Raw genomic sequence first — 24,404 nt, forward strand, 5'->3', positions numbered from 1 at the left:
CTGCCAGCTTTTTACATATCACACAGTTGTCAAACCGTGACTTTAATTATGAATGAAACTAATTATTAAAAGAAAACAATTCAGCCAGATGTTTTCCAGCTATTCCAAAGTTTTGATGAACCAAGCTTTAAGTTAATAACTTAGATTTTTGCTTTGCTGAAGTCCAATAATAGAGCCATACTTGCAATGAAGCAATGCTGTTCATATATGACAGAGATGTTTGAGTGCCAAGGTAAAAAGAACCACTGACTTATTTATACATGTTTTAAACAATGTGAGCTGTTAACAGATTACCCTTTCTGGTCGAAAAGGATCGAGATTCCCTTTTTTATGGAGTCCTACTGTATATTTGGTGATCTGTGTTTGAGACATGCTGCTACTTATCTGCTACTTTTTTTGTAAACCCAACAAGATTTGATTCTGAAAAGTGACTGGTCAACAATATACATCTTTAGAATTTCATCATTCCAAATAATTAATTGGATATATAATCTGTATAATGATAATAATAATTGAACATCCCCTATAACACTCATCATTGAATTCTCAATAACAAAGTTGGTCGGTCGTCTCTGGCACAGAGACGTGATAATAATAATAATAATAATTATTAATAATAATAATAATAATAATAGGCAAACATAGGCTGAAAATACACACACATGCACAAACAGGATCCGCTGGACATGCATTAATGGAGAGGTCTCAAAGTGATGGGGCTGCTCACAGCGAGTACTACAGAGCAGTTTTGGGGTTCAGTGCCTTGCTCAAGGGCACCCCGGCAGTGCTCAGGAGGTGGACTGGCACCTCTCCAGCTACCAGACCAATTTCCGGACATGGTCCGTGCAGGGACTTTACCCGGCGACCCTTCAAGTCCCTACAGACTGATCTACTACGGCCCGCTGCCCTAATCACATGTATGTCTTCATCTATACATCTCTTATTGGACGTACACCAGCTTATATAACATCTCTATTGAACTGGACTACCGGACCCTACCACACTCGCTCTACTGACTGTCTGTTGTTTCAAGTTCAGGTTCAGGTTTACTCTGAACTTGGAAAATAATGTGCATTTAGCTTTTTTGCCCAAAAAATGTGGAATAATTTACAACACGCTCTCAGGATTGACACTTTTGTTTCTCTTGGACAAATTAAGACAATGATCTCAAACCACTGTGTGTGATTGTTTTTACTGAGAATCATCTCTGTCTTTGTTGTTTTATTTGTGCCCTTTTTGTTTTGTTTCTATTTGTATCTCGACATCATTGTAAATGAGGGAAACCTCAATGATTTTCAAGGCTTAAATAAAGATTTGAAATGAAAAAACTGTTTACTACGATAAAATAAGCTACTCTACAAGACCCTAAGTCTATTAGGAAGGCCTCCAGGGATTTGCTCCAATTTAGTCCATAAGGTCTGAGCAAGGTCCCTGTTAAATGTTTTCTTTACACAGCTGAAGGACTCTCAGATTTTGTAGTTACAATATGTGTTATTGCCTACAAAGGGTATTCAGGTTTTTTTTCTTATCAACCTCCAAAGCAGAACAAATTCTGTTAACATAGCAACCTATTTCAAAGTTGCTGACAACATTTAAAATGATCACGTACCAGGAGTGCAGAGTCAAGACCAAAGTTTCCCCTCAGTCCTTGGTTAGTTGACCTGGTTATGAAAGAACAATTCATCATGTTGCTCAATGTATTAGACATGTATTGCTATGTGTTTGCTGTCATGTCACTGAAGTGCACAGCTTTTGATGCTTTGACAGCAAATTTGTAAGCATGAAGAATTTTGTACATGACGAAAACATTCTGACAACCTTTTAAAAAAGCTTGTTTTTGTTCCTATAGAGCTACAAGAGAGTCGACCTCTGCGGTGCAGCTGGTGTCAATCGACAGCCTCTTTTGGTTTACATTGCATTTCTGCTCTGCTGCTATGGGTTAAATAGACCGTTGAAGGCAGACCTCCATTCAAGCAGTTTAACCTGCATAACAATTGACTCTTAACTGTGTAGAGGTCTGTTTTTTTTGGCAGCTCTCTTGTGTATTTTGACTGGTTATATGGTACTTTATAGGATGAAAGCAATGATGTCACCTAATAAAAACATTTTATTGTATTATACTGTAATATTAGTCAAGGACATAAAACTTGCCAAAGGAGGCCAACGCAAATCTAAGGGGTCCAAAAAGACACACACACAAACAAACACACACAAACTCAGGAGAAGAATGAGAATTGTACAAAATGTGCATTAAGCTTCTGACTTTTTTCCTAAATTGGCTGGATTTTTTAAATTCTGTGTCCGTTATTCTTTGCATTCAACAATTAGAGAAAGACTTTATCTTTCATTGGAACTGATTACGCTTAAAAAGGAGTAAACCACATATCGAGGTTGAAGTCTATTCTTTTATTTTTTATGTTCCTTTTTGAGAAACGATGTTTAGTGGATGAAATCAAGCTGGAATTGAATCACATGGTTTGCGTTGGAACCACAGTCGAGCACTGGATAACCTCTTCATGGTCCAAGGTAAAAATTGTAAAGACACCAGACCTTAGATCCCTCATTATTAAACAAACATGTGATTTCTGCTGGGAGAATAGGGAATTCCAACCATGAATGAACTGTAAAAAATACCAGAAACACCCTGCAGTTTGCACTTATGACCACTCGGGTGCGCCACTATTCAAGCCTACCCTCTGCATTAGTATCATTCCCACGTATGGTGTTATCACACAATAATTTGGCTCAGATTAGAAAATGATGAAAAGGCTTCGGGAGCTGTTTGTGTCCCTGCTCCTGCCTCTGGCAACATCAATCTAATAAGTCTTACAAGTGAGATGAAGGCAGATTGCACTTCTTGTCCTAACACTGATTTAATGCCTCCGCTTGAACGCTAAATAGCAAAATGATTGAAGGGGTATTGGGAGAGATCAGTACTTCAGCTCACTCACCTTTGGTACATAAAGTACACGCGATCTTTAAAATTAAACCTGTCTCCATGAAATGAAGTCACTTAACCACCCATGTCTCTTTTTCGCTTATAAGAGGAAGGATCAAAGTTAAATATGGAAAAAAAACCCATAAATATAGCCAAGCTGAGAATATGTTACTATCATCCAAAAAGTAACACAATGTTCCAATGTTCCCGAGCTTTTCTTGGATGGATTATTTGTATAAATAGTAGCAATTTTTTTAAATGCCCGACGAAAACCCACTATTTTATCATCACGTATTATTCATTCACATTCTGTGCACTCAGTCCTCAGTCCTATGTCTTTCTCTCCCTCCTGTGTGTATGAGTGGGCACGTTTGTGTGTTGGGGGGGGGGGGGTTCACAATTTGAAATCGCCAGAACAGTTCAGTCTTCTGCGCAATTACGCACGGTCTTCCATTGACACATTGGCTTGTCCCCACCAAGACAATTTCGGTAGAATGCACTTAAACGTGTATCAAAATGTTGTTTTTGTTCCTGTGTGAGTCTTCATGTTTAGATAACAGGAATTCGGCAGTCTACCGGCTATCCAAAATGCCTTTCGACGTCAAGCGTCAACTTTTGTGATGCGCACAATGCGGCTTTTAACTTTCTGTGTCTGTACATCTGGCTGAAAAGCGGAGAGGAAGCCAGAGTGGTCACAGACAACGGGACATAAAATAGTATTTTATAGGTCACGTATTTTGGGAACATGCCTGCGGCGCGCCACGTGCGTAATGACGAGTATGCCTCTAAATGGAAGAATTAAGGCGTCGAGGCTTTAAGAAGGGAGGGAGAGTATGTTAGCGTAGTTAACCCTGAGGGGGGCTGTGTGTAGGAATTGCTCATTTCTCACACCAACACCGGCACATCTGTGCGCATCTATGTCACCACCGGACGGGTTTCTAAGTCCATGGATAAAAAGGAACAGGAGGCAGTAGAATGGTTGTTGTGGGAGCGAGTAACAATAGCTTCGGCGGTGGCAACATGAGGTCGTCGTTCATAGAGGACAGGGTCGGCGGTGAAGTTCCCGGGGGCTCCACCAACATGATGATCTCGGAGGCTCTTGCACCCCGGCTGCTGATGATTGCGCAGGGCGCCGCAGAGGCTGCAGCAGCAGCGGCAGCAGTGACTTCTCCGTCCACCTCCAGTCAGCCGGAGGTCATGGAGAGTAACGGGACCCGGTGCGGCGAGCAAATTTTGAGCTATGGCCGGGTGGAGAAAGTCCTGATCGGCGGGATCCTTACCATGCTCACGCTGTCCACCATCTGTGGAAACTTATTGGTGGTCATCTCCGTGTGTTTCGTAAAGAAGCTCCGCCAGCCATCCAACTATCTGATCGTTTCTCTGGCCATGGCGGACCTGTCAGTTGCGCTGGCCGTGATGCCGTTCGTCAGCATCACGGACCTGATTGGGGGTCAGTGGATATTTGGACAGTTCTTTTGTAACGTTTTTATCGCCATGGATGTGATGTGCTGCACCGCGTCCATTATGAGCTTGTGCGTTATAAGCATTGACAGGTGAGATCAACTTTTTATAGGAAAGTAAATTAATTCATGAAAAAAAACTCTTAAATGTAATAAAACAATGATCAAACAATCAAACCATGCGAGTCTACTGCCAGAAAATCATGGGCGATTTAAAAACAATGCCTCAAGTGTAAGTTAAATCTATATCTAACATGATCTATATTTCCTTTTTACCGATTAATTCAACTTTTACGCATCAGCATTTTTTGGGGAGTGACTCTCCGCATAAGCTACCTTTTGTCTAAGAAGGCATTTTCTTTTTGTTCCTCAGGTCTTAAACCCCTTTGAATCTCACACCACATTCTTACAAAAATCACATTATGCAATCTTATAAGATATTCTGTCGCTCCATCCTTCGCCTTCTTAAATCACTTCTTTTTTTTTAGGGAGGTCAGATGCATGCTGTACACCAGGTTCCTTTCTAACGTAACACCTTGTTACAGAAAATACAGAAAAACGACTCTAAAATGTCTCTGATATTCGCAAAACACTGCAGATAAAGATTTACTGATCACAGACTCTTTCTGAAAATCTTGGAGATTCTCATTCATAAATAAAAAAAAAAAAAAAACAGCTCCCCACATGGAGGCTGTTCAAAGCATCCTACTCAAGGGCACCTTGTTGAGGGTGTAGAGATTATTACTCACTTGGGGCATGGTAATGCACATTTTTGTGTGTGTGTGTGTTTTTTTTTTTTTTTTTAAACAAGGTGAAAGGCCAGGTGAAATTTGTCTGCCTGTTGTGGAAATCCTTCAATATATTTTTCTCGGCAGGTATCTGGGAATCACTAAACCCTTGACATATCCTGTCCGACAAAACGGTTGCTGCATGGCCAAAATGATCCTGTCAGTGTGGCTCCTCTCTGCCTCCATCACCCTCCCTCCCCTGTTCGGATGGGCGCAGAACGTCAATGACGGCAGAGTCTGCCTTATCAGCCAGGACTTCGGCTACACTGTCTACTCCACAGCTGTAGCTTTCTACATCCCCATGTCTGTGATGTTGATCATGTACTATAGGATATTCCGGGCAGCCAAACTCAGTGCCGCTAAGCACAACATCACCGGCTTTCCAAGGGTCGGGGAGCGGGGTGCAGGGGCAGGTCCCCGAGGGGCAAGAGGAGGGCATGAAGTTCACCAGTCCACAGTATCGGAGGAAACAGGAAGTGTTGAAGGGACAGAGGCTGAGATTGAGGAAGAGGAGAGCCTGGACTGTGTGGCAGCTGCACTGAAGCTGCAGCGTGAAGTGGAGGAGGAATGCAGCACGCGCGTTTCACGCCTCCTCAAGACTGGCGAACACCACCAACGCCGGAAGAGGAAGAACCAGTCCATCTTCAAGCGGGAGCAGAAGGCGGCTGCCACTTTGGGCATCGTGGTGGGTGCTTTTACCTTCTGCTGGTTGCCGTTCTTCCTGGTGTCCACTGCCAGGCCGTTTGTCTGCGGCGTTGAGTGCAGCTGTGTTCCTCTCTGGCTTGAAAGAACTCTCTTGTGGCTGGGGTACGCCAACTCCCTCATTAATCCCTTCATTTATGCTTTTTTCAACCGGGATCTGAGGACCACCTATAGCAACCTCCTGCGGTGCCGCTACAGGAACATCAATCGGAAACTGTCTGCGGCTGGCATGCACGAGGCTCTGAAGCTGGTGGAGAAGCCAGACACTGATGTTTATAAGATGTAGGTCATCAACATAGCTGCAGTCTGATGGAGATGACCATGAGGGAAAATGCCCACCAGGGCTTAGTCTGTGGCACAAGGTCACCACACTGCCAGGCTTGTTATTTCCCCAAATTTGTATGATGATTGCTAAGATGAGATGAGTTCTGTGATCAAATGGACGCACAGGAAGTTAAACAGAAGACAATTATTTTTTATAGGGACTATAAATAATTGAGGGAAAGTTAAACTCACTGATGATTTGCTGCTGTGGCAGTGCACTTACAACTACTGAACGTTTACTACACCCATTGTGAGGTCCAACAATTGTAACGGTAGTTGATAACTTTGTACATTTGAATCTGACGGCCACCACGCTGAACGGTCTTGTGCACATTGCTTTGTTACAAAAGTCGGTGCACACACTGGCTTTGTACTCACATTTCCACAGCCTGTGTCTTGTATTTCCACAGTAAGCCAAGGAAAACCTTTGCCTCTCAAACAAAAATAGCGAATTCCTCTTAATGAGGCTATTAACACCAGTGGTCTTAACCTTGGTCCCAGATTGTCGAAGGGACACCTTTCACTGCTTCTAAATGTTGAGTTTGCTTGAATGGACAATCTTAATAACCAGCGGACGTGGAAATACAACTTGAACTCAACTGACATGTAAAATGTGTACACATTGTTTCTTAGAGGTCAAAGTATCTCATCTTTATGACCTTTTGTACCTGGTATGAGCTTTTTTGTGTGTGTCAATATCACAACGTGTTGAATGTTTCAAAACATGGTCACTTTTCCTAAACTGAAGTCATGCCACAACATTGTTTTGTAATCAGGCTGCTCACAAATTAACTAGCAATTTTTTTTTTTTTTTAAGATTTGAAAGACATTAGTGCTGAAAGTATGAAAGAAAGATTCTAGAGATACAGATGTGTAAAGAAAAAGATCACTTTGAACATGCCTGTGCCTTCGCGTCAGTGTTTTTGTAAGGCTGCAGGATATGGGAGTCTCCTTTCAAACTATGCACCTTATGTTTAGGATGTGACTAATAGTGTTTGATACTCCCAGAGGCATTCTGAAGAGATCATGGCTCTGTTCTAGCCTTTGATTTTGTAAAAAAAAAGAAGAGGGAGATTTGAGAAAACTAAGATGGTTTAAGCCCTAACCATACATAACAGCATACTTTTCTCCAAATTGAAGAAAATGGATTTAATTTATTTTCAGTTGTTTGTTGGTTTTCTCAATGTATGCCTGTGACTTATTCAGACCCAAAGGTGATGTTGTAACATTATTTCTGTTGTGTGATGAACAAATCCTTGCATTTCAGAAGTGTGTGCTCTTTAGTTTATGAAATCCTTTAAAAATTAGAAAAATAAGTTTCAGTTCTAAGAATACTTTTTTTTTTGGGAAGAAAAAAAATCTTTAGTTGGGAAGGATTTAGAAGTTTTAATTTCATAACCCATTTCAAAAGTGTCTAGCTGATGTTTAATCTCAAATCCCAAACATGCACACACTTCAACATCTGAAAATAATGGCAAGTCAAAAACTAGAGGATATTCACAACATTACTGTGTTTGCCACTGGGAACTCACTACCACTTCCTATAATCTTGAATGATCTCATTTGATCTCATGGGAAGCAGTTAAAACCAAAAAGGAAGCTGACAGGGTGGAAAGACCAACTTAACGCTTTGCAATGAAAAACAGAAACAAGAGACGTCTGGATGAGACATTGGTCAGGTTGGTAAACTTTGCCAGGATGTTCCATTCCTAGGCAAAAACTAGGGATGAGATTGATACTGTTTTTAATATAGTTCAACATCACCATGTAGCTTCATTTATAAATCCCAACATGCTTGAAAACTGTTTAGAAAGATTAAGGATGGGTCTGTAAACCCCTCACACTTTCAGAAAATCAGGCCGCATATCAGTACTGACCAAGGTCCTGAACCACATTTCTCATCCTATTGTTAGGAGGGTTGAAAAAAAACAAATAATGCCCTGAGTCTAGCTTCAGTTGTTCGTCATTTAACATGAAACACAATCAATGTATGCTTCTGTGCTTTATCAGCAGTGTTTAGGTATTTATTTTAGCACATACGTATCAACATTTTAAAATATAAGGTGTCAAACTGTATGGAACAAGTGTAGTATCTCTTAAATCTTCATCTTCTGCTTCTTATATGATCACAGACACTAATAGAAAAGACAAAGGTATCTAAAAAATGTGCCCTCTATTGATCAAGGGTGAGGTTCAGGGTACAAATGTGTTTTGAATGTAAGAAGAACAGAAGGTGATAGGTGATGAAGGTGAGCCTATTTTTATTGATGTTTTAAAGCTCCTCCCACAGAGATAGGTCAAGTCAGCTCAGACTTTCATTATGGAAAAGCACAAGTTCAACTCCGGGGAAATGCATTGGAGCAGCAACAGATTGCATATAATGTTAATGCATATTGGAATTCCAATCAAATGAATGGTGAGGCCCTATCCTGTGGGATGCCTGGAATAATCCCTGACCGTATGTTAAGTCCTTTAAACAAAGCAGCTGGGGCATGCTAACTCCTATTTTATTATATTATTGGGTTTTCCATTTGGACAGAAATTAGAAGTGAAGACCTGTTAACTTGTATTCCTCACAAAACACAGTATTTTTTCTGTTCTTGATACTTTGAGGATATTGAATGAACGTCTTGTTACACTTCCTGTGTAAACACAGCCTGTGCAGCTCAAATGTGTCCTCATTAACTTAAGCTGAGAAGAAGCAACAGAGGGCAGTAAAATCTCTGTTTACTGAATTGGCACTGTATTTGCTGTCTTTGGTCTTTTTCTGATCATTAATTAAAGCAACTGTGTGCAAGAGTTTTTTTCAAACACAAAAGGACGCACAGCTTTGTAATCACCAAGAGATGCTGTACATTCAGCCAAAATAAAATGCTGCGATTGGCTTTGATCATTGGTGGGCAATCTAACCCAAGATGTGACGTCCAAACTGCCAAACAAAGTTCATCCAGAGAGAAAAATACAACTTTCACTTCTGTTATTTAAAAAAAAAAAACTTACTTCATATCAGAATGGTACTCATAATTCTCTTTGGTTTCTGGGTGCTACAAGAATTCATAAACTTTTGAACTTGTTTGAAGTAACTCCAGCTAAACATTTCAAATATGTTTTACCTGTCATAGTTCATGATTCGGAAATGTCATACCTTTTGCCTTGTTAGCAAAGGAATGAGTTCATTCTACGGACTGTGAACTGAACTGGAAAAGAGAGCACTGACCCGAACTCGTTATGGTTTTCAGCTCCATTCCCTGTCATACAGTAGCAAAGAGTGTTTGCCAGTGGACATGAGCAGGGGCCCGTCTTTCCAAAACTGCATCAAAAATAGTCCCATCCAGATGTAGAACTTGTCAAGATCTATATTTCAAATGCGGACACTGGTGATATTTGAGTGCGCTAACGTGAGTACAAACAAGAAGCTGGAGGATAACATGATTAAAACCCAGTTGGTCTTACTGGGTTATGGAAACAGTTATTTACGGGATTTTATTGATTGCGCATGAGCTGCTACACAGAGAAGAGAGGAGAGATGATTAAAAGGTGAATCAAGGATAGACGCTCCCTCCCTGCATTCAGTGGTTGTCAGCTGCATCTCAGCCACAAACAGGCTGACAGGTGTGACCAGATGTTCCCTTCCATTTGACAAGAAGAGAGTTAAAAACCCTGTCTCCCTCGATGCACTCTCCTGGGTGAGCAGCCCCTAAAACACTCCACATAAATGTCTCTGATCAAAGAAGGCGTCTTTTCTGATAATAGCTTCTAACAGAACCAAACAAGCTCAATCTTTTTTTTTGGTTTCACTCACACTTACCGGTTTCCTGGTTTTATATACAGGATGTGAGTTTTGCTTTTTCACAGCTCATTCACTGGAGCTTTCAAAGACGTTTGAAGGGGCGAGTGCAAAGCCTGTATCACCAATATGATGACATCCAGTCATTCCTTATTTAAAGCTAAAATGAGGGGGTTTTAGCTGGTTATGAATTAGTGTGAAATTAATACAGATGCCTCTTTGTGACCTACTGAACCATAAAATACCACCGGCAACAAGATTGACTATTTCTATTTTGTAACTTTGAATGCCTTTAAATATGGATGAGGGGTAGGTGTCAAATGAGATTGTTTGCAACACGCTGAAGGCACTGGTTTTGGTTTACATTTTACAAAGCAAATATTCACAATTAGTGATACATTTGACACAAAAAAGAAAGCAGGATGGCATTTTAAGTTAGACACACTACTTACACAGGTACAAGAAAAGATCAGTAATGAAATAAGATGTGCTACTTTGTCCACAGGGGGCGCCAAAGCAATACAAATCAAAAGATCTTTAAAGACACAGTGACAGTGGGTCAGGGCCTCCAAAAGATTTGCAAGGGAGGTTGTGACATAATAAACAAGATGGGAAAAATAGACTAATCAGATTTTCAATAAAACATTTTCCCTTTTCCTAATGTGTACTATACTTTTTAGTTGTTTGTGTGTGTAACTGTATGTTGTATGTTCAAAATAATTGTCAAGACATTAAAGAGTTTTTAATATTTATTTGGTTGAACTGGTCACAACGGATGTGTATATATTTGTGAAAGCTGTGCTTCGAGTGGGTCACAAGTTAGTTGGTCACAGGTCAATAAGGTTGGGAATCACTGATATAGGAGATCTGTGTCAATGGCAGCTAAAAAAGACACACCAACCAAAGATCGATCATTATGGCACAGATGTGATGGCTATCAAACAAAAGGCTGCCTCTCAATAAATTCTTCATTTGAGGAACTTGCCTACAAAAAACTCTTGACTGTTAAAATTAAACATGGAGGGTAATGATGATATTTGTAAAAGGATAACAAGTACTGACAAACAAAAAGTGACTTATACTGAGTGCTGTTTGCTTCTGAAAGCTGTAAGCAGTGTTCCAGAAATGCTTGACATTTCAACATTTGTGCCAACAGATGCTCACCGCGTTGAGTATGTCGTAACAATAAGAACATTTTTGTCCAGAAAGGCCACATGAACCATGTTGTAGTCCCGATCAGTGCATTCAATCACCATTTTATAATGCACTTGTACCAAAGGGGATGTTCTGTACTGGGATTAGACAAACAACATTGCCCTTAATACAGAGAAGCCGTTGGGGGGTAATAATGCTTTTGTATAATATTAACCACCACATGTATTTTCTTTTGAAAATGCTGTACTGTATATATTGTGATAAAAACAGGAGAAAAAAGGAAGGTGACAACATATCTCCCTTGTGATCAAAGTAGTTGGGCTTGACAACCCACAAAGCATTGCAAGACAGGCTCTAATCGATTTATGTGCACAGACGCATTTCATCGTTAACCAATCGAAATCACAGAATCCTTGTGTAATTACAACAAAGAATTCCTGTGGACAAGACTGTCAAGTGTTGTTACTGTTGTCTTGGTTATACCTTGTTGTTGAAGTTCTAAAACATGTTCCCGTTTTTACTTGAACAGCAGGTTTTCAATAAGCTTTTGGAGACCGTTTGATCAGCTGATTGGTCATGAAACATGTTCAAACTAAACCTTAGAAATATGAAAGAAGAACTGAGAACAAACAAGAACAGATTTCACGGTTTAAGATCATCTGCTTTAAGGTCCAAGTGTTTTATCATCAGACAACACTGATGAAAATGTGATTCTCTTTTGTTTCAAATGTAAATAATTTCACTTAAAAAATGCATTAACTCAGATTTTTTTGTCAGTGTGAATACATTCTTTGTGAAGACTTACTGTTCCAATCACCACCCAAAGAGGGCACATACACATGGAAATGGAGAGCCGCCACATTTTGTAATAAAATGATTCTAAAACATTAACTGATTGCCTGTCCTTATGTTGACCTCATATGCAAATTGTAGAGTTCAAATAGCCATGAGAGAACATCAGCCCTATTGACATTTTTTGATATATTAATTTTTTGTTTTGTTTTTGCGATAAATGTAAAAAATGTAATTCTGCTTATGTGACATTCTGCATTGTGTAAAAATAACACTTCAAAGAGTGAACAGAGCATTTGGTGTTCTTTTAAAGTAACCGTCATCAGAGTCACTCTGTCTTTGAGAAGACAGTGCTAAGAATGAAACTGTTCAAGGTGTTTGTCAGCACTTCTAAAAATACAAAATAGTGTCAAAACCTTGTTCCTTCAAAACAACTTTTAATTGGGATATTGAAGAGGGGGAGGATGCATCGCTCCGAGATAGCCTTGATGATGTAAGAAGTTACCTCCAAACAAGAAGCTGAGAAGTGTCTTTGCGTATTAAACAGTGCCGACTTCTTTTTACAAAAAGAGGATTTTTGTGGTTAGCCTCAAACATCGCAACCACTTAAAAATGGCTTCTCAAGCAATCTCAATTTGTGTATACAAGGTAGTTGTCTCAGTGACATTACCCATGGGTTTCTGAAGCAGACTTCTGAAGCCCATCGATGGCAGTCACCATATTTGAAATGTTGTTTCAAACTCATTTTCGGTCAAGCTAGCAACAAGCAAAGAACTTGAACTGAGGCTGACCTTAAGTAAACAGCTGAAAAACATTTACAATAAGCCTACGTTTCAGTCAGATCAGCCATGCCCCTTAATATCTTATCCTTTTTAAAATCAAAATGAATGTTTAAAAATTCACCCCTCATACAGTGTGTGCTGATAGACGTTAGCTATTCAGACCAAAATTATTATTTGTAACAGTCTGTAAACATGATTTGATATGGGGTGTGTATTGGACTTTCGCTCTGTTGTCCATTTGAGCCAGCTTCAAGTGGACACTTCAGGAACTACGTTTTTCTGCATTTTCACATTTGCTTATTTTTTCAACACTTTTCAGATACTCATTTGGGAGGATGAAAATTTGAGGAATAGGCTGATAACGTGTCTTTTTTTTATAGATGTAAATTTGAGGTTTGTCTTGAAAAAGAGACAGTTGGCATGTTCTTTAGCTTTTAAAGATGAACATTTTAGTTCACAAATGGTAACTTAAAGGGGAGCCACTATCAAGGCCGAATTAATGGAAAACCATGGGTTTTAGCCAGGTAACCATACATAGTTAAAACCACAATGAGTGGAGCCAAATAACCTGTCTACAAATGTCTGACCTTAATAAATGAAGTTATGCTAAATAGCTAATCCTGTTAACCATCTATCATCAATTTAAACACCACACTGAAATACCTTATAAAGTAGTTTGATATAGTTGCTTTTTGTAACTGTTAAAAAAACATCACTGCATTCCAAAAGTGTATTTTCAATTAAGCATTTTCCTATCAGTGAAGTAGCAGGCTTGCTAATACATGTGTAATGGCTAAGACATTGTTTATCAGTTGGGCTAACGATCAGTAGTAAGCTAGTTCCGCCAAGCTAGTTTCTATATACTATTTCCATACAGTTAGAGAAGGAATATGATTTGTGGGTCAGTATGATTGACCTTGTTTGAAGTCTGTTTGATATTAATGGCATATTGGGAAAAAGTATTTCAGATAAGAGGCCACTGGGAAAACTAAGTATTAATAAAACTCAATGGATGTATTACCTCACATTAGTTAAACTCCAGCACAACACTACCACAACTGGAGTCAGTTTACAAAGAAGCAACCAAATTGTTACTCAACTTTGGTTAAGCAAAACTGAGCAATTATTGGCCCTCTTATAAGATATTACTGTATCTGTAAACCTTTTTGAGCAATATATTTTTTTTCTGAATCTGTCAAGCCTTAAAAAATTTGCCTTTATATGTTTTGACCTTTCCACAGCATGTTGGTGAAAGAGTAAATCAAAAATAGTCATTCTTTTTGAAAAGTAACCACAGCACAGTTACATTTTAAGTGATTTCTGCCCTTTAAACAGTCTGCCTCTTATCTCAACTCTAATGTGAGTGACATTTTGGGGTATGTTTTATATTTGTTGACAGATCTTAGGCTATGTTGAAGGTTTTATAGTTTTGGAGAAGCTGTAAATCTAACTCAATAAAGATGTTAGCTGTTATCAAACAGAATATGCTCAGCATGTTTACTTGTGAGGGAAATGTATTCAGTGTTACTTAAAGAGCAGGCCGGTGGTATTATTTTCTGTGAGGGTTGTGATCAATACATTCTTTGCAAATAAGCTTCATCTACATTATTCATTTGCATTTCACGTCCAGTATTGATGTGAAAAACCGGACAGAACAATCGTTAGGAACCTCTAATTTAGTCACTCTACTGACACACATGAAGGTACAATGGGAAAAATGAAAAAGCAGCAATCTGGCTTGAAAGTTTTTGTGAAGGCTAATTTACCTTTGACCTATAAAGCAAGTGACACCAATCATCGACCATTAGTTTTATCTGCTATAGCCCTTTTCAGACTGCTTTTTGTGCCATTGCTAAGCTCAGCCGCCATTACGACTTTCATTCATATTGATTCCCTGATGGCGTGATAATGGTAAATGGATGGTAAATGGACTTAAGCTTATATAGCGCTTTTCTAGTCTTCCGACTACTCAAAGCGCTTTTACACTGCATGTCACACCTACCCATTCACACCCTTTCACACACTGATGGTAGTGATCGCTAACTTATGATCGCAGAACAGAAACTTCCTGCTCACACGGTCCTGGTTACATTTTGCGATAACAACCCGCACACTCCATTATACTTTAGTGAAATAATTAAATCCAAGCGTGAAAATGCAAATAATAATCCAAACAACACCAAGCAATTGTGCTATTAATTTCAAACAAACAACAACAAAAACAAATTGAGACAGAAAAACCAAAACCTTGTCAGTGTGTATCTTTCAAACATCAGTATCTTTTATGTGTATGCCAGAACAAAGACGACTCCGACTCAAAGCAGTCATGTGATTCCTTCAAAGATTAGACCTACTTTTTGGAAGATAACAGAGATTGTTTTTCCCTCTGACAGCTAGGGAAGCGCTGATATGAATGAATCCCAGACAATACAGAAGATTTTCACTCTGGCTTCTCTGTGAAAAGACAGCTTCCCTCTAAAAGCCAGATGAGTCTCCGGGTGAATGAATGAATAGACAAAAAAATAGTTCCTTTTAATAAATGAAATAAGAGGAAGTACATTTGTGAGCGTAGTGTTGGACAGGGGATGCCTAGATATATGAATAAAAAGATGGAGGCAGATCAAGTGAGAAAAATAGGCGAAAAGGGAGAAAAAAATGGTGATTCACTGCTCTGCATTCAAGCTATTATATTTTACTCTCTAATTAACTGTCATTCTCATCCAGAGCACACAAGATCATTTTATGTCCAAAAACTGGGACATAAATTTCCAAGGAAACTTTAAAATTCATGCTGATCCATCAAAAGCTGCTCCACGGCGTAAGATTTATGAAAACCTTTATAGGAAACTGGCAGCATTTCAGTTGATTCCCCCAACAGTCAGACCGACTGAGACTGAACTTCTCTTGAATGTGAAGTGTCACACAGCAACAGTCATATTGCTATTGTAGAGTGTGTGAAACCTAGAGATTGCATGCATTAAATGGTGTCTGGGTGAATCATATTTTTCTAATTGGCTGAGAAATGCCAATTAACTCCTGAGAATTGTACAATAATGTAGCTCTAGTGGAAATGTGTGTTAAACAATCTAACCTACTTCAATGGCTATGTAACTGTCTGTATAAGTTAACGCTTCTCTGGAGTCTGTGTAGTTTGTAGTGAGCTAACATTACCTTACAGCAATAAGACTACAGCACATTCGCTAACTCACTATAGGCTACAGTGCCTGTTAGCTTGTTTGTCTTGTTGTCTGTGACATGATCAAATTATGTTTATTTTATGTCCACTGTACTTTATACCATTGACTGAATTACCTTGCCTGAATGGTATTGAATCTTGCCTGTATACCTTTGAGCTTGAGCACTATGAGAGTTGCACCACAAATAACAATTTCCACTGTTGCCAAGTTATAGGTCGGACACACTCTTGTGAAAAAAAAAGTCAGCTGAATTATAATTAGACTTGTATTAATCAAACCTTCAGATGTTAAAATAGAAATAGAGTTTTAGCATGTGAAAAACATTGGTTGTAAAATACGCTGACGACACCACAATAGTGGGACTCATAACAGACCTAACAATAAGGCCTGCAGGGAGGAGGTTCAACATCTGGTACAGGAGTGCTGACATAACAAGCTGGACTTAAACACAACATAAAACAAATAAATGACAGTGGACTTCAGGAAAATCAAAGCACTCTGCCCTCTGGATACAGGGAGAGGAGGTGGAGAGGCTGGAGCGCTTCAAGTTCCTGGGGGTTTACATCTCAGCTGACCTCACCTGGTCCAAAACCATCGCCTACCAGGTGGGGAATTAGACCTAGTGGAGACTCCACTTACTCAGGAAGCTGAGACAGGCTCAACTCCGACAACCCTTACTGGACAGGAGGGACCTTCAGCGGGTTGTGCTGCCACTGGCAAGAACTGCTTTTCGTTGTTTTAATAGCAATGACAATAACGATCTATTCTAATCTATTCTACATTGTCTAAATCCAGAGAATGGACACCTCATTGGGCACCATCCCTGGCCTTTTCTCCAGTTGCTCTTCCCACATTTTCATGGCCTCTAACATTTACCCTGTTTCTTTTGAACACACAGAAGCATATGACAAAGATAGACAAATATGACAAAGATAAATAATAAAGAAAGGCCCCTTTTGACTCAAACACTCCACTGGAGCTTCAGGGTTATTGAGAAGAATATTTTACCTACCACAGAGTTTAAACCAGCAACCCTCTTTCTACTCATACCATGGGGTGTCCTACCCGAGGACATCTGGGCATGCGAGGAGACAGCTGCCCACCAGATCAGTGGAAATATAATGAATGGACATAACATTATAACCTACAGCTTCATGTGTAACAGTGGCAAAAAAGTTCCATCGATTTTGGTTGTTTATTGATCAGAGAGTACTTGTGATTGATGTCCATGGTGACGCAGTTTGTTGTTTGACTCATTTACTTTTGCCGCCCAGGGCAGCGTTTACATGAGCGGCTGCTATTGATTCAGCCTTCCCACATGCTCAAAAATACCATGAAGAGTGAATTCTGCTTTCTTCAAAACAAAACGGACAGCTGAAACTCGCAGGAGAACTTCACACCTTTTGTGTTCTTTTTCACAAAAAGAACGGGAAGTGTGTTTGTGTCCATGTTAGTTTGGCTTTGTGAGCTACGACGTGAGAAGTTTGTTTCAAGAGGCGAATAGTGAGAAGTGCTGCATGCCTGGTTTGATGGAGAGAAGGGAGGAGGGCTGAGAAAAAAGCATTAGGAGGAGAGGAAGAGATTGTAATGGGAAGATAAGGATGAAGACGCATAAGTGGAGGGAAAAGAGTTGGGGGGCAAGAAAGTATGGTGGAGAAGAAGTGCAGATAGGAGAGATAAAAGAGAAAGAAATTGGAATAACATGATGATGGGAGGGGAGGAGAAATGTTGGAGAGAGAGAGAGAAAGGCAGAACATGAATAAATGAGAGAAAGAATAAGAGGGAAATAATGTGGTTGGTGGACGGGCTGTCAAACTCACTCAAAGCTGAATCATTGGCTTTTAGTGTTATGACTGTGACGTGAGCCACGTAGCCATGTTAATATGATGAGTCGAAGACATGTTGTTTATGATGAGTCAGTGTGTGAGGAGGCAGCAGAAAAAAAAGCAGTGACCTGGTTTAGAATGGCCGTCACACTGATTATGCTAGTAAGCTTGTGTCAGTCAGCAGGAAGGCCTGATTAATCTTTCATTTATCAACCATGGAGGCAAGGATCGAACCTCGTCTGCTCCCTGTCAGCTACGCAGGTGCCAATCAATCACACGGACCTGTGTGTTCACACCTGACAAAGCTGAGCTGCCTGCAGATATTAAGCCAGAGTTTGATGTAACTTTAGCTAAGAGGCAACTGTTTCACTGGCATTATGGTTGAGATGAAAGGAGAAATGTTTAAAAAAGAACAGCAAGTCATCATCCTTTCATTTGTCAATGTGTTCCATAAAGTGAGAATAGTGACTCATATGCGCTATTTTAGTAATTTGTCCTTTAGGTGTAAGTCTCCAACAATCACTCAATCAGCACAGTTATTAGACACGATGGCAGATATACAGAATGTTCAAAATGGAAGGGGCTTTTAGTGAAATACTTTGGTACATTGGAAGTGGTATATGCAAACCATGCCCACCACAAACAATAGTTAAATCAGGAGAGGCTTAAGTGAGAGTTTACAGTAATTTATTTAACAGTTTAGGAAAATATAAATATGCGATTAGATTCCTTCATGATGACTTCATGCACTCAGAGGGGTAGCGAGGCTGACAGGAAGATAGGCTACCTCCCATGTGGAGTCTAGACACTTGTGGTGATAGAAGAATTCAGGATGTGATGAGGAGTAGACTTCTGCTGGACATGCTTGGACAAAACTGATAAACTGTAGATTTCTAAGCTAAAATGCTTGTTTCACAACATGTTGGACTGGTTTTTCTGAATTTTGGTGTATTCTACATATCCATATGCCACTACATAGCATCCGATAGTGAGGTCAACAACTGGCAAGTGGTGGAAGGGAAGCGTCTAGAAGCGCCAAATAAGATCTAAGAGTAAGGTGACTATTGCGCCGACAGTGGTCCGATTTTGGTACAACACAAACATTTTTTGTTTTCTTTTTTCGAACTTGTATGTGGTAGTTTCTTTTTCTCTACTGTCCCAAGCTGTTAAAAAATGACAATCAATTATTGAGGTATAAACAGATAATGTTGGGAGTCCATTCAAAGATACAATTGACACGTTGAAAGCCACTTAAATATTTTATTTGCCTTTTCACCTCCACAATCCAACCAAAAGGGCAGGACACACAGCCGCTATCGAGGTTCATGCATGGAAGTTTTTATGAGCACCATCGCTGTGCATCTCAAGATCCATTTACTCAGTGACATTTTCCCTCTCACACATAAAGATCTAAAGTGCAAGTATGCGGACATGCCCTATTGGATAAAAGTTTGTGAATAATGAAAGATAATGCATTTTCCTTCTCACCAACTTAACATACAGTGTGGTATGCTCTCCATTAAATCCCTTGTACATGCAGAGGCATAATGCAGGGGTTTAACTTTTTATGCAATGTAAGGTCCTTTTAGAGTTTCTATCTGAGCTTTTTAAGTGGTTAAAATGAAGCATCGGTCTTTATTTTGTAGGATCAGCCATCCTGCTTCATCCCAACATAACACTTAATATATTATATTTGGCTCACTTTTTGTGATACTTGTCTTTACAGACACTAAAAGTTTAAATACAGCCCTCCAAAATAATCATGTCAGGAGTCACCATGAGTCATGCCACTGGCATTGTTTTTGACCTAAATATGTGTCTGAAGTCGGTTCTAAACAGTTCTTTGTTATTTCTCGACCCCATTCTTCTTGACTCTGTCTTTGTTCTCATCTTTCTCATGATCCAAATATTCCTCCATGCCATTCAAATGTCCTCTATCATTGTGGGCCTTTTGCTCATTTCCTGATTTGTTCTCTCGTTCTGTCACTTTCTAAAACTATTGCTTCAGTCTATTATATTTTTTTTTACTCATCTGATGTTCTGTTGCCCTTATTATCCTTCTTTATGTATTTTCTTGTGATTTTACATCACTTTCATTCATGAGCTGCGTCTCATTGCATGGCTGTCTTTCAGTTGCACACGCTTGCCCTCTGACCCTGCTTGTCTGCTATTCTTTGTAATGAACATTATCTGATTTCTCTCCGCCACTCTGTCCTGCACCATCTCTGACTCACTCCTTTGTTCAAACGTTGGATCTCTTTTGTTCTAGCTTTTATCTCCTCGTTCTCATGTTCAAGCTTCGACCTTTTGCTTCTTATTGCTGATGTTTTTTTTAAAGCTTTCAATCAGTAGTTTACTGTTTTTTCAGCCTCTTGTTCTGGGTATTTTTCCACTTATTTAAAAAAAATACTGTGATATTGGTGTTTTCCTTATTTATTTATTTTTGCCATGGCTGATTTCTACATCTTGTATCACCACTTCCTCATTACATCCAACTTTCATGGTTTTAGTTTGTGTTAGGCTGAGTGCAGAGTACTCTCTTTAAGGAATGATGTAGTGGATTCTGTCATTGTAATCCCATTAAGTACTGGAATAAAAAAAACACATTTGCCCTTAAGGAGGAGCTGTCATTGTGAGAAATGGTACTGTGCCACCATGTAGACAGGCTGGGAAACCTTGGTGTGTTGTGAGGGCCCCTACTGTCACTCTATCCAGATGTAATTCAGAAGAAGAATCTTAATTCCACCAGAAGCAGCATATGGACTCCAAAAGGGTTGACATGTAAATGATCCCATTTTTTATAAATGCCTTTGGTCGGGGTTAGGAGGAATATTGCAACTCAGAAACTGCTTAGGAGGCAGCAGGGATCGTCAAAGTACTTTGTAACCCAAAATTTCCAATTAAGAGGCAAAGTCCTTTCATGTTTCCCCCTTTCGTCTTCATGCAACGTGTTTCACACTGATGTGAAGTTGAAAGAGATTCTCTCTGTTGGTCTGTATAGGCTCCCTAAGAATGATGAGGCAATGAGTCAATAAGAAGCTTTACGTGATTTGTCTGACAAAGACATGTTTTGAAATGCAGATTAAGTGTTGTCCACAAAAGACAAAGTGTAGCAAGAAGTGCAGTCAGAAATTCTCCACATAAAAAAAAAAGAACTTCCTAAAAGTAACAGATAGCGTGTACTGTCAAAATAATGGCTTACTATGCAATGGAGGGAAAAAATTAAATATACTGGAGGCAAACTAAAAAAATGGAGGAAGTCCTTTCTAAAATCGGAATAATGTGAAACCTGCATTGTGATTATTGGCGGTATATATAACTGCTTCTTTTTGAAGAATTGTCAGTTGGACTGCTTAGACTTTTAGTGATTGGTAAAAGTGATTTATTAAAAAAGTAACTATTGATTTTTGGCATATTGTATTTTGATTAAAAATTCCAAACACATACCCTACCAAGCAGCTTCATTGCCTTTCTCCAATGAACCAGACACCCTCAGACCTCAATCCATCCCGGTCACTCTCCCCTCCCAAATCTTCTCACCTGCAGCTTCACAACACCTGGCCATCCGCAACTGTATCTTCAACTGTTCCTAATTACATTTAACTTGCTTCCTGTTTTCTTCTTGGGATAATGGTTAACACTAATGCATTTATATGTGTTTATGTACAGTACATATGAAGAGTTCATTTGCAAAAACAGATAAAAACCATTCTGAAAAAACAATGTCCTGACAATTTTGATTAGCACTTTAAATAGAGCTGTTATATGATCCAAATTCTGTTCTGTTGCAAAAACCCAATACAGTCTACGGGGAACTCGGTCAAAGCCACACAACTTCAATCTGAGTGATTTAACCTGAAATAAACAATAAATAAAAAAAGTTTTATGACATTTTTTAAAACGGAGTTATCTGCTTTTGCAAATGAACTCTTCATATAGACATAGAGGTCAGATCCAATCCCAAGAGGTCACTCTTGGGGGAAGTAATTAGAGATACATTCTAATGCCATGTGTGGACCATTATACCTTTACCTGGATCACTTATCCATGTGCTGTTAATGTTTGGGGTGAATGAGATTAATGAATCACTGAACTCCTCCTGCCCACCTGGACTATCTGCATATTGAGCCTGTCTTTGCATTTGCCATGTACCTAGCCAACATGTGTTGGCCTTGATGGGGCCACTTGATGTACCACAGTTGAAACCTAACTGATGTTCCCAGTTAGGACCACATTTTAAATGTTCCATTTACCAGTGGACTAAAACATTTTTACAGCCTTGTTAAAAACTCTTGTTAGATTATGCAGTGTTTATCATACATCAGTTTATTTGGTGGCAGAAATGCAGGAGTCAGAGAAGAAAGAAGTCCATATGATGAGGGAAATGGTTATTTTAAGTTTCCCATTTATTGTCATTCACCCCTTATCTCTCTTATCGGACATGCAGTTGAAAGAGTGAAAGGTCGCTTCTTTCCACAAACTTTCTTATCTTTAATCTGATAAATAAACAACCTGGGTCATCTGCCACCAAAAATCTAATTTCATTTTTAGAAAAAGCACATTGGTCAGTCAAGGCATAAGCCATTAGGACTGCCAGAGTAGCTTCAACAACTTCAACAACCAACAGCTCACACCTCTACAGCACAAACTTCTACTCCAAATATGGTCACTAGTGTTTACAAAAAAACAACATAACGGTGACTAAATGCCAAACTCAAGGCTTAAAAATGTTTGTCAACAAGTCAATCAGTCATGTCACGTTGGCTTTGTCCATTATTTTTACAGTCTATGATACTGCCCATATATGAGCCCTGTATTGAGCCCATCAAGGGTCCTCAATTAAACCATCTTGGTTAACCCTGGGGCATCACTGGCTGATTCCAGTAGTCATTTTATTTAGGACCCAAATAGTGTGACTTTCCAACGAGACAAGCTGTTCCTTGTTTTATATTTAAGCTCCTTTGGTAAATGGATTTAAGCTTGTATAGCGCTTTTCCAGTCTTTGGACTACTCAAGGGGCTTTTACACCACAGGTCACACCTACCCATTCACACCCATTCACACACTGATGGCAGAGGCTGCTGTGTAAAATGACCATCAGAAGTAACAAATCCCATTTGCATACATTCATACGCTACCGACAAAGCAGTGGGAGCAACTTGGGGTTAAGTGTCTTGCCTGAGTACACATCGTACATGTGTCTGAGCGTCAACCTTCCATTTGAGACAACCAACTCTACCAACTGAGCAAGAGTCTTCTGAGGTCTTGTCCAGAATTAACTTATTGCAAAAAGCCAATTGAATTTTGTCGGATGCAGTCAACCACCTGATATCTGATGTACTACATTAGCCCTTCACATTTGCCCACCTGGTAACATAGCAGTCATCATTACATCACTAAAGGATCGATAATGTCCAAAATATGAACAAAAAGCTGTGATAGGACCTTTTGGCTTAGATTCACCTCCTATTCACAGAACAGGTAGGTCACTTAAAACTGTTCAGGATGCTCTTTCTCTCTGTTATAAATCAACTCCGGTTTAAATCATCTTGGTCTGAACTCCTGGCTGAAAACCCCAGCACCATTCAACGTGGCCATAAATAAAAGGCTGAGCCCTGCTGTGGCTGTAAAAGTTTACCCTTGCTTTCCTAAAATCCTCATTTACATATGAACAGACACTAATATGCCTCCAAACAAATCAGGTGTGATTACCTGCCTCTCTGCTGGATGGGTGAAAGCTCCAAGAACAAGATTCCTGGGGAGAAGGAGTTTTTAATGACCATCATCATTATGTTTCATGTTTTGTTTTGTGAAGCTCTCAGTTGCTCATTAGTGGCAATATTAAAAATTTGAATCTCACCCACAGTGATTTATGTTAAGACATGTGAACACATCACCCCAAAATATCCCAGGGCTGATGAGCTGCAGACTGGAGATAACTATCTTAGAAACTATAGAGTTTGTCAGGAGCTCTTGGTTCTTAATCTAAATATAGACTGTATGGTAAAATAAAAGCTGTCCTCATACTTATATGTACCTTTTCTTCTTTGGTTATTTCTGGTGGTTTGGGGTACAGATGTTTGTTTAAATTAAACTGTATGAACATGGTTCATCATGCATGTAATGAAGACAGAACAACTTACTGACCTACCAGCTGCTAAACCAAAAGTCTCTTCTAAAGAGTAAAACTTAATATTAAAGTAAGAGTCCTGCTATTTTGCCACTCCACATATAACACTGCCTCTCCTCTATGGACATTTAAAGGAGGATAATGGCAACCACTGTTAGCTGATCCCTCCGCCAATGACATTCAAAAATAATTGTACATTTAGGCTCTTTAGTTACGTTACCATTTGTCACCATTTGTCAGTGTCATTCACAAATTCACCTTTAACCTTTGGGGATGTTGTCGGACAATTTTCCAGTTCTACAAACAGATTCAGCACAGGTTTATTTTATTTATTTCCTGACATCTTTTGTTGTGGGTTGAGAGTGTAAATAGCAACGCTTCATTTTCTTTGTCACTAAGAATGTATATAGTTGCAAATGTAAAATAGGATGTCCATTCTTCAAGCATTTAAATTTGAAAGACATAAATTGCTGCACATACCTTTAAGTCTTTAACTTTAACTTAGAAGGTGATAAACTCTCTC

The 24,404-nt window shown here is 39.3% G+C and overlaps 2 protein-coding genes across 2 annotated transcripts in view; both read left to right on the plus strand.

Moving 5' to 3' along the window:
• The window catches only part of LOC132975683 (G-protein coupled receptor 4-like), a 390,218-nt gene that overhangs the window by 136,258 nt on the left and 229,556 nt on the right, over positions 1-24,404 (plus strand). The gene's annotated exons all lie outside the window — the stretch shown is intronic.
• LOC132975660 (5-hydroxytryptamine receptor 7) lies at positions 3,465-9,177 on the plus strand. The gene is made up of 2 exons (XM_061040370.1): positions 3,465-4,491; positions 5,274-9,177. The coding sequence occupies exons 1-2, from the start codon at positions 3,914-3,916 to the stop codon at positions 6,172-6,174; spliced, it is 1,479 nt and encodes a 492-aa protein (XP_060896353.1). The 5' UTR covers positions 3,465-3,913; the 3' UTR covers positions 6,175-9,177.

The sequence above is a fragment of the Labrus mixtus genome, chromosome 6, assembly GCF_963584025.1.
Source record: "Labrus mixtus chromosome 6, fLabMix1.1, whole genome shotgun sequence".
In the NCBI taxonomy this organism is placed as follows: domain Eukaryota; kingdom Metazoa; phylum Chordata; class Actinopteri; order Labriformes; family Labridae; genus Labrus; species Labrus mixtus.